At 34.9% G+C, this 10,642-nt stretch overlaps 3 protein-coding genes across 6 annotated transcripts; 2 read left to right on the forward strand and 1 right to left on the reverse strand.

Annotated features, from left to right (window-relative positions):
- Positions 1-100: 100 nt before the first annotated feature.
- Positions 101-3,095, forward strand: LOC143368835 (uncharacterized). Of its 4 annotated transcripts, XM_076811948.1 has the most exons (7): positions 101-288; positions 411-525; positions 916-1,149; positions 1,260-1,448; positions 1,536-2,133; positions 2,388-2,664; positions 2,797-3,095. In XM_076811948.1, exons 2-7 carry the CDS (start codon positions 435-437, stop codon positions 2,917-2,919), a joined length of 1,512 nt encoding a protein of 503 aa, XP_076668063.1. In that variant the 5' UTR covers positions 101-288; positions 411-434; the 3' UTR covers positions 2,920-3,095. The 4 variants fall into 4 exon arrangements, with proteins under 4 accessions (XP_076668063.1, XP_076668062.1, XP_076668064.1 ...); XM_076811947.1 differs by lacking the exon at positions 101-288 and having other exon boundaries at positions 297-525; XM_076811950.1 differs by lacking the exon at positions 101-288 and having other exon boundaries at positions 298-525; positions 968-1,149.
- A 55-nt stretch (positions 3,096-3,150) lies between these two features.
- On the reverse strand, positions 3,151-5,919 carry LOC143368834 (uncharacterized protein C18orf63-like). Its single transcript, XM_076811946.1, has 10 exons — positions 5,564-5,919; positions 5,333-5,468; positions 5,063-5,237; positions 4,643-4,805; positions 4,450-4,546; positions 4,133-4,372; positions 3,809-4,040; positions 3,594-3,736; positions 3,418-3,519; positions 3,151-3,339 (listed from the first exon to the last, which is right to left on the reverse strand). The coding sequence occupies exons 1-10, from the start codon at positions 5,725-5,727 to the stop codon at positions 3,151-3,153; spliced, it is 1,641 nt and encodes a 546-aa protein (XP_076668061.1). The 5' UTR covers positions 5,728-5,919.
- Positions 5,920-6,078: 159 nt separating this feature from the next.
- Positions 6,079-9,793, forward strand: LOC143368833 (polyubiquitin-A). Its single transcript, XM_076811945.1, has 2 exons — positions 6,079-6,220; positions 6,888-9,793. Exon 2 carries the CDS (start codon positions 6,906-6,908, stop codon positions 9,429-9,431), a length of 2,526 nt encoding a protein of 841 aa, XP_076668060.1. The 5' UTR covers positions 6,079-6,220; positions 6,888-6,905; the 3' UTR covers positions 9,432-9,793.
- Positions 9,794-10,642: the final 849 nt, after the last annotated feature.

Genomic DNA, 10,642 nt, shown 5'->3' on the forward strand with positions numbered 1-10,642 from the left:
AGTCTCCCATCGTGGCGTCTCACATACTACCACCGCTCCTGTAGGTGTTTCCCTCTCCATCAGCGTAGCTTAAGACCGCCGATCCCTGGCTGAAGGAAATCTGGCATCTGGCGGTTCGAGCGGCTTGTTGGCGGAAATTATGTACAAACGGAACAATTATAACAACAATATGATTTTTAAATGTTACGCTATGTTATGGAGCTCTCTCAATACTATGTACTCAAATTCCGTATTTTCTGACGAACGAATTCAATTGTACGAGTTTACAAACAATGAGTAAAAAAATAAGTATATCTACTTGAAGGTCAATTTTAGAGTTTCATTGGATGAACGAATAATATTTAAAATTATCCCGTTGCAACACTTGGAACACATTATAATTATTGTTTTTCTATAGTTAGATGATAAAGGAAAATTGTATTACAATATCAATAATGTACAGTGAAAATAGTGTTTTACTACAGATAAATGATAATGTGAAGAGGACCATGGAAGCAAAAGTCATAAAAGCGTTGCAAAAAGGAGGTACAAAAATGATAGATTTATATATCCATAAGATAATAATAATCATCATATATGTCACAATATACTTATTACAAATTATATAAATTTAAAAAGTGAAACTTTTCAAAGTACTTTGAATAAAAATGACAATTTGAAAAAAGTCTTTCTTTCCTTTGAGACCTTTCCTTTCAGGAATAGTATGCAATAGATCCATGATCATAATAATTTTTGTTACTGAGCCAGGCATACATTTTAAGAATCTATTTTGAATTCCTTTAATTTTAGTTTCATTTTATAAAGTATGAAAAATTCCAATGTTCTCGTTACATTGTAGGTAAAGATTAATATTTAAAAACTGTTAATTGAAAATACAATCGCATGTAATAATAACAATGAACTTTTTATTATTAGAATATACTTTAAATACAGTAAATAGTTATGGAGAAAATTTATTGCATATCAGCGCAGCAAATGGCTGCCTTAACATCACAAAGGAAATCTTACGAAAACAGAACATCTGCGTCATTGATAGGAAAAATAAATTTGGATGGACTCCATTAATGCTGGCAATTCGTAACAGAGACATCCAGACGGTGAAATTTCTTTTAAAGAAAAATGCTAATGTAAACGAGTCAACTTACCTTGGTGAGCTTCTCTCAAGGGGAAAGTGTTTTATGTTTAATTTTATTCCAGAAATAACGCAATAAATGCACCGATCCAATGCAATAAAAGCCAAATATTTAATTAATTTATAGGTATGTCAGTGCTTGGACTAGCTGCTGCAATAAATACAGATATGTTTGAAACTGTGTATAATGCGTGCCCATCCGCGCTATTAAATTCTGCGAATGATGATATTACACCACTTTGTATAGCCGCTATGAAAAATGATAAAAACTTGTTCTTTAAATTATTAGAGTTAGGCTTCGATGTTTTTAGAAGCAGTAAGACAATACTTTGTTTGATTGTTAATACATAATATAATATACCATATATATTCCTCGAATACTGTATTTTATTACTTTTCATAGATGAGTACACACAAATTATGATGAAACAGTCCACGGTACCTGAAATAGCAATGTTGGTAAAAGAACATCTCGATACAGAACATTATTGGAACGATACTTCGGACAATATTTGTATAGAAACTGATTCAGATACGAAAGAAAACTTACATTTATTAAAGTCAACCAACAGGAGTAAAGAGAAATGCGTTATGCAAATTATGCATGATGCTGAAAAAAAAAATGACAATGGAAATGAAAACAACGATAAACCATTGTCTTTGAATCTTCCTGTGCAACCAATGTTTGTACTTCATTCTCCAGAATTAAATAACCACAGCTGTAGAAACAATGTAAAAATGAACTTGAAGAAAGATTTGAAACCTTGCAAATTAAATTTGATGGTAAACAACTGGGAACCTGTGCAACACAGTTTAATTTCACCAACTTTAACATGTACCCTAGAAGAAAGAATGCTTCAATCCCCAAATATATATTTTGTACAAAGTAATTATGATGATAATGATAATGTGGATAAGGAACAATTAACCGAAGATGCAAATAAAACAATAATACAGCACTCGAAAAATAACGAATATGTATCTGAACTACATTTACAGAGGTATATCATGAATATATTATCGCGAATATACAGTCTTCCCCGGATTATCGAGAAAGATTTGGTCTGGGTTAGGTGAGTTTATGCCGACGAAAATGAGTCCAAACGTGAAGCAATTCGCAGCGAGGAAGGAAAACTGTGGGATGGGTAGATCTTTTCCTATAATCCGGGGAAAAAAAGCATTTCAATAATCCGAGAAAGACTGTAAATATTAACCAGGTGGCTATTTGGTTTTAAATTGTTTTTCATTCGCAAAGATTACAGTCTATTCGTCCACCGGACTTAAATATTCAAAATGATCCAGAGGATCTCAATGCCACCCTTGGTTATATACCTGAATTTAGTCCGATTCGTTCACCACACGTACCTACAGATATAAACGATGAAAATGTATTTGGAGAAAATACACCAACTCCGCCACGTTACAGAACACCGCCACGAGGAATGATTTTGAATTCGGAGGAAGCGAAAATGTTTGTTCTGTTAAAACGTTATGGACTAAGTCAGCATGTTCCTATATTTCTTGAACAAGAAGTAAGTGTATCGGCCTTCCACGTCAAATAATAATCATTGGAATGTAAGATAAAGGATATTCCTGTTGAATTTAGATCGTTGTAACATATAACTGTTCCGTTTAATGTCTCATATTTACATAATTTATTTTAGGTAGACGTTGATCTATTTATGACTCTTACCGATGAAGACTTAGTTGAGATTGGTATAAAAGACAAGTCAGACAGAAAAGCTATACTACGTGTTATAATGGACTATACAAAGTCAATAATATAGAAAATTATGTTTTGTTATTATTTTATTTATTATGGATGTTAATCGTTTTTATGCATATGCTTACAACGATGAACATTATTCTTACTGCCTAACAAATAATTATTTCCACATATTGTTGTTACTATTATTTTTTATAACATATACCTATAAGAATAATAAAATAAATGTGGTAAAAACGTATACCTTTTGCGATGTTTATGTTTACTTTGATTACAAAATATTTTTATATATCTACAGACGGAACTGATTTAACATTTGTGTGTTTCTTATATGAGATAATACTTTGTTAATCAGGTCTGTTTTTTTTATTTTTGAATCATGTGGAATTAAATGCTTTTTCAACCAATCACTTAAAACACTCTTCCGCACTTGATGTAACTGGTTATTCTTTGCCATTGCTTCTACGTCAATATTATGATCCTATTCAACATATTATTTCATTATCGACATACTATTTTATTGCATCCGATCGCGCATACAAGTTTTAGGAACACTCACTGTTTCTTGTAAAGGGACCCTACTATTTTCACTGGATTTAGCGTTTGATAATTTTTCCTTTAATGTTAAATGTTCTCCTGTTTCCTTTTGTAAGGACTGAAACTGCAAATAGTGCGTAAAATAGAATACAAACTGACGATAGAAGATGTATAAGAAATGAGTAATAAACAGTTTACCCCTTCTCTGTTAACACGGGAGTATGGCTTTTGGACTCCAAAGTATCTGGAAATTGTTTCTGTTTTGGTCACCGTAAAAGTATCAGCTAAATTTCTTGACGCGCTACCTCCAATAAAGCCTCCTTCTATAGTTTTTGTAACGTCTAATAAGTAAAAATCGCTCAAGTACTTAAAATTTATAGATTATTTGCAACTGTATGTAGTGACTTTATTACCATTTCGATTTTCATCGATATCTCTGTTGCTTGAATATGCCACGTTCTCACAAACAGATGTATCGTGGATTCGATGAATCTTTGTTAATTGCTCTTTCAGCGATACAGAAGTAATATTCGTATTCCTAATTTCAGAATTTCCCGATTGCAGAATTCTGATGGGATCATTTTCTTTTACAAGACAACTATCTTGACTTTTTATGAATGTAGCACATGCCAAACTTGAATTTTCCTGCGCGAAATGTATATTGTAGTAAGAAATAATCAAAACTTGGCGGTATATTCAATACACGATGGACCGTTAAACAAGCGCTTTTAACTTACTGTTTTGAATGGAGTATGTTTGGATATTTGTAATTGTTGGCCACAAATTATAGGTACTTTTACAAGCATATCAGACAAAAACTGTGTGATTGTAAGTTCTTTGTCCCTATTCGGGATGATATCTAACGAGCCAAATGTGATGCATAAACTAGGATAAGTGAAAATATTTGATCTAGGTATGGGAAATTTAATTTCATAATACAATATCCCATCTTTATTTTTTGGCAAAGAATATCCGTACTGAAATGTATTCATATAAACATAAACGTAGAATTAATCCGGATTCTGAAAAGTGTATTTAATGTAAAGATTTATACCATGTTTTTCCAATGTCTACGTAACTGATCATAATCTGTGAAAGCACAACTCGCTGGAATTTCTTTAGATACAGACAATAATTTGCCTTTTTTTGTGCTGAAACAAGATTTCATAAACTAAACTGGTAAAATCTGCTTTTCGCTGTTTCGAAGTTATTCAATGCTTATAGCAGATTATTAAAACTTTTACTACCTTGGTAAGACATGTACGAATGGGATTTTATAAGAAGATAAATCGATATATCCTTTGGGATCGAGTAAAAATTGAGCTATAACGGATGAAGGAAGATGTTCTTCAAGTTTTAAGTACGGAATTTTAACTTTTTCTACACCAAGTTGCAAGCGCGTATTATTTTCTGAAAATTTACCTAATATTACTATATATAATACATACGCAAATCAAATACTACAGTAGAAGCATAAATTGAATCAATATAAAGACTTCTTATGCTGAAAATAGATACAGATTAAATTTAGGGAAGTTTTACTAACAAAATGTACATATGAGTTCTATGAGCGGCAGTTTTATCTAAATAAAGTATAGGTATATACTGAAAAGTTATTTTTCCTGTAATTTATGATTTTACTGTAAACTAATTAGATCTTTTAATACCCTCTATAAGAATATCTAATTTTACTGCTCCAATTGCTTGTACAGAGTTATAAAACTCTTTCCCTAAAAGCATATATTGACCAGCTCTGTTCCACTGAGGAGCTATCTTACTCCGTATTGTATAAATAAGACACATCTTATAAAGTTCTTTGGTGATTGGGCGTACTCCGTGATACTGATAAAAGAAATGAAAACAAAATGATTCACCAGAAACATTATGGTTTGAGTAAGCTTTCTAAATAAGTAATGTGATTCATGCAACAAACGTACCACAAGTTTCAAAGTTCTCAAGATTGTTTCCAACTTCCCGGTTGCGAAAAATGTTTTATCTGTGATAATGAATATAAATATTTCCGTACCCGACACAGGCGAAGCGATTACTTTGGGGACTAAATGTATAAGTAATCTGAAATTATATTTTCATTACGAGAATTTACTTGATTGCAATCAGCCTTAGGAAACAAAGAACACAAGTTAAAGGATATCGAACGCGATACTTACCGGCATTTCATTGTTTGCCAGTAAAAATTTGATTTCGTCTTCGATTCATGTACATCGACGAAATCAATTTGGCACATTACGCAACATAATTTATTTAAATTTGGGAAAGAAGCATACATAATAGTATTTTCTTCCCTTTCGTATACGACGCGAGAAGTATTCATTGTTTTACGAAGTATTTTATTAAATTCAGTTATTCTGCCTTCCTCGCAAAGTCACAGGCGATTCCACGACTTTTCAAATTACAAATCAAATTTGCTCTCAACATTTAGAGATCGAAAGGTTCTATGACTAACTTTTAGTTTAGGAATTTAAGAATAAATGGTATTATATTTATACCTAGAAAGTTCTTTCAGACTTTTATATATTGAAAATTTAGAGCGTTTAAAATAAAAATTTCTGAACAACATTTGTCATATATTTGTACATTAAATCGTATTTGATATCCATAGTTCAATCATTTTTCAATCTGGGAAATTTAGAACTCGGAAGTTGGCGGCTCCAACGGAAGGCTATATAAGCAACCGTTTCGGTCGTTATGCGTCACTTCGAGTAAGTTACTGTGCATTGTTTGATAGTCTTTTGTGCGATCAGTTTTGTCTGCAATTTCGTTTGTCCTGCGTTGCACATATTCACTTGTAAATTATTTCAGCGCATGTAAGTATATTTTCCATCATTATTCTATAATCACGTAAGAGAATTCGTATTAATTCAGTAGATATTGTAACAAATATTGCTTCACAATTTCATCATCCATCGATCGTCCATTTTGGAGAGCCAGCAATTTTATGCGATCAATACTTTCCCAATCCAATATAATTACCCCCATACTTATTTAGATATTCAGTTAATAAATAATTTGTCTCGCATTACACATATTCTTCTTCGTAACTATTTCATACAAAATTCTATGTACACTGTATACATCGTTCGTTAATATTTGAATGACTGGAGAGCTTTGTTCGGACGCCATTTTAGGGCGAGATTCTGCTTACACAGCTTTACTCAGCATTTTCTATTCTGCCATAAATACGTGCATAATATTAGATTAAAATACCAAAAACCTAGCATAAAAGATTAAGCGTTCAAAAATATAATCTGGAAACATTAAAAAAAATTTGGCAACTTATTAAATATTTCGTCATGTTTTAATATATATATATACACCTTTTTATGCAAAAATCCTAAATTAGTTTACAATTGACAAAAAAATTTAATAAAGCTACAAACTTAGCTACATTTTAATTTTTTTTATTCTATAATACAATATTTCGCGTAATAGTCATAGAAATACATTTGATTTGAATTCCAACAATTTTTTCAGTTCTTCAGATCTACAACCATGCAGATCTTTGTCAAAACACTGACGGGGAAAACCATCACCCTGGAGGTTGAAGCTTCAGACACGATAGAAAATGTGAAGGCCAAGATCCAAGATAAAGAAGGAATTCCCCCCGACCAACAGCGTTTGATTTTTGCTGGCAAGCAATTGGAAGATGGCAGAACGCTCTCTGATTACAACATCCAGAAGGAATCCACATTGCACTTGGTGTTGCGTCTCCGAGGAGGAATGCAGATCTTTGTCAAGACACTTACGGGGAAAACCATAACCTTGGAAGTTGAAGCTTCGGACACGATAGAAAATGTTAAGGCCAAGATTCAAGACAAAGAAGGAATCCCCCCTGATCAACAGCGTTTGATCTTCGCCGGCAAGCAGTTGGAGGATGGAAGGACCCTGTCAGACTATAACATCCAGAAGGAGTCCACGTTGCACTTGGTGCTGCGTCTCCGAGGAGGGATGCAAATTTTTGTTAAAACTCTCACAGGTAAAACCATCACTCTGGAGGTTGAAGCTTCAGACACGATAGAAAATGTAAAGGCCAAGATTCAAGACAAAGAAGGAATTCCTCCCGACCAACAGCGTTTGATCTTCGCTGGCAAGCAGTTGGAAGATGGAAGGACACTCTCTGATTACAACATCCAGAAGGAATCCACATTGCACTTGGTGCTGCGTCTCCGAGGAGGGATGCAAATTTTTGTTAAAACTCTCACAGGTAAAACCATCACTCTGGAGGTTGAAGCTTCAGACACGATAGAAAATGTAAAGGCCAAGATTCAAGACAAAGAAGGAATTCCTCCCGACCAACAGCGTTTGATCTTCGCTGGCAAGCAGTTGGAAGATGGAAGGACACTCTCTGATTATAATATCCAGAAGGAATCTACATTACATTTGGTGTTACGTCTCCGAGGGGGAATGCAAATTTTTGTTAAAACTCTCACAGGTAAAACCATCACCTTGGAGGTTGAAGCTTCGGACACGATAGAAAATGTGAAGGCCAAGATTCAAGACAAAGAAGGAATTCCCCCTGATCAACAGCGTTTGATCTTTGCCGGCAAGCAGTTGGAAGATGGAAGGACACTTTCAGACTACAACATCCAGAAGGAGTCTACGTTGCACTTGGTGTTACGTCTGCGAGGAGGAATGCAAATTTTTGTTAAAACTCTTACAGGTAAAACCATCACCCTGGAGGTTGAAGCTTCGGACACGATAGAAAATGTAAAGGCCAAGATTCAAGACAAAGAGGGAATTCCCCCTGATCAACAGCGTTTGATCTTTGCCGGCAAGCAGTTGGAAGATGGAAGGACACTTTCAGACTACAACATCCAGAAGGAGTCTACGTTGCACTTGGTGTTACGTCTGCGAGGAGGAATGCAAATTTTTGTTAAAACTCTCACAGGTAAAACCATCACCTTGGAGGTTGAAGCTTCGGACACGATAGAAAATGTAAAGGCCAAGATTCAAGACAAAGAGGGAATTCCCCCTGATCAACAGCGTTTGATATTCGCTGGCAAGCAGTTGGAAGATGGAAGGACACTCTCTGATTACAACATCCAGAAGGAATCCACATTGCACTTGGTGCTGCGTCTCCGAGGAGGAATGCAAATTTTTGTTAAAACTCTCACAGGTAAAACCATCACCCTGGAGGTTGAAGCTTCGGATACGATAGAGAACGTGAAAGCCAAGATTCAAGACAAAGAAGGAATTCCTCCTGATCAACAGCGTTTGATATTCGCTGGCAAGCAGTTGGAAGATGGAAGGACACTCTCTGATTACAACATCCAGAAGGAATCCACATTGCACTTGGTGCTGCGTCTCCGAGGAGGAATGCAAATTTTTGTTAAAACTCTCACAGGTAAAACCATCACCCTGGAGGTTGAAGCTTCGGATACGATAGAGAACGTGAAAGCCAAGATTCAAGACAAAGAAGGAATTCCTCCTGATCAACAGCGTTTGATATTCGCTGGCAAGCAGTTGGAAGATGGAAGGACACTCTCTGATTACAACATCCAGAAGGAATCCACATTGCACTTGGTGCTGCGTCTCCGAGGAGGAATGCAGATCTTTGTCAAGACACTCACAGGGAAAACCATCACCTTAGAAGTTGAAGCTTCTGACACGATAGAAAACGTAAAAGCCAAGATCCAAGACAAGGAGGGAATTCCGCCTGACCAACAGCGTTTGATCTTCGCTGGCAAGCAGTTGGAAGATGGCAGAACGCTCTCTGATTATAATATCCAGAAAGAGTCTACGTTGCACTTGGTGCTGCGCCTGCGAGGAGGGATGCAGATCTTTGTCAAGACGCTCACAGGGAAAACCATCACCTTGGAAGTTGAAGCTTCTGACACGATAGAGAATGTAAAGACCAAGATTCAAGATAAGGAAGGAATCCCTCCCGACCAACAGCGTTTGATCTTTGCTGGAAAGCAATTGGAAGATGGAAGGACACTTTCAGACTATAACATCCAGAAGGAGTCCACATTGCATTTAGTATTGCGACTTCGTGGAGGAATGGAAAGTTTTATATGATCTTTGAAGGTGGACTACATTCCGCTTAATGGGAACTGGCCTTTACCGACAAAGAGGTTAGAAGATACAATTAATTGTTGCAGTTAGTAATATGAAAATGTATATCTTCAAGTCTGACTGCTGCGAATGATATTTCTGTCGGTAAAGGCGAGTGAAATTGCTAGTATTGATAGTGTCATTATATTACCTTTTTTTTTATGTCTATCATCTTCAGTACTTCTTGCTATGAATATATAAGTATTTCTTTATTCCTGTATAATGACATGAATGGCAAGTTGTATTGATCCAATTGCATATGAGGACATGTTCTTGTAATGCGCTTATATTCATTAAAGGATCATCGACGTATTTCTGTCAAATAATAGTGTAATTTTATTTTCCTCGTTTCACCAATTCTATAACTTAGGTTTATTTGTAGCTTCGAAATTCGAATGTTGTTTAGGGTAGCTCTAATCAGGTCTGGCATTAACACAAATTAATACCATCTATAATAACAGCAATTTTTTAAAAATATTTTATTGTAAAAATCAATATACTTTATTACAAATTACAAACACTTGTAATTAGATCGCTATGAAATCAATCAGTATTGTTCGCACCATTGTACTCTAAAGTTAGATAACAAATACATTAAAAATTTCAATTCACAACAGTAGAGGCGCGCTCAGTGCACAGTCTCGTTGCTGAAATCTCGACTTTAACGTAATGCACCACGCTCGTGATCACTTTCTCTTACAACAAACGGAATTACTTGGCGAACGGCGCAGTATACAAAAGGGTATTCTAAACAAAACATGACGCGAAATGATATGCGCATAAATTCCTTTATCTTTTGCAATTTCAATCGTTAACAGGATCGGTGAATAATTCATCCAATTATCGCGGTATGCCGTATAATTAACGAAGAATAATTCAAATTGTTAGTACCAAAGTAATGTTATTATTTAATCGTGAATGTTTTCATATTTTTCGCTTAAATAGGTACATATAACCGCTTCATTTTGCACCTGAAAGACAAGCAATTAAAAAGGAAGGAAGCGCATCAAATTACGCAGGTCAAACACAATCTACCATAATTCCTCTGAATTCTCTTAATTACTATGGATTTAACGCAATCTAACGTGTTAAGTATTACACTTGATTTCTCTAGACGAAGTCTAATATTGCAATACAAGAAGCTGCATAAATTATTTCCATAACGTGATTCCTTT

The sequence above is a fragment of the Andrena cerasifolii genome, chromosome 5 (genome assembly GCF_050908995.1).
Source record: "Andrena cerasifolii isolate SP2316 chromosome 5, iyAndCera1_principal, whole genome shotgun sequence".
NCBI classification, from domain to species: Eukaryota; Metazoa; Arthropoda; class Insecta; order Hymenoptera; family Andrenidae; genus Andrena; species Andrena cerasifolii.

Excerpts from the sequence above, each read along its gene's own strand:
- LOC143368833 (XM_076811945.1), top strand. The coding sequence starts at position 6,906 with ATGCAGATCTTTGTCAAAACACTGACGGGGAAAACCATCACCCTGGAG.
- LOC143368834 (XM_076811946.1), bottom strand. The coding sequence starts at position 5,727 with ATGAATACTTCTCGCGTCGTATACGAAAGGGAAGAAAATACTATTATG. Across the intron at positions 3,737-3,808 it reads TATCGATGAAAATCGAAATG|ACGTTACAAAAACTATAGAA; the intron begins GTAATAAAGTCA and ends TTTACTTATTAG. Across the intron at positions 3,340-3,417 it reads GGGTCCCTTTACAAGAAACA|GATCATAATATTGACGTAGA; the intron begins GTGAGTGTTCCT and ends TATGTTGAATAG.
- LOC143368835 (XM_076811947.1), top strand. The coding sequence starts at position 402 with ATGATAAAGGAAAATTGTATTACAATATCAATAATGTACAGTGAAAAT. Across the intron at positions 1,150-1,259 it reads AAACGAGTCAACTTACCTTG|GTATGTCAGTGCTTGGACTA; the intron begins GTGAGCTTCTCT and ends ATTAATTTATAG. Across the intron at positions 1,449-1,535 it reads CTTCGATGTTTTTAGAAGCA|ATGAGTACACACAAATTATG; the intron begins GTAAGACAATAC and ends TACTTTTCATAG.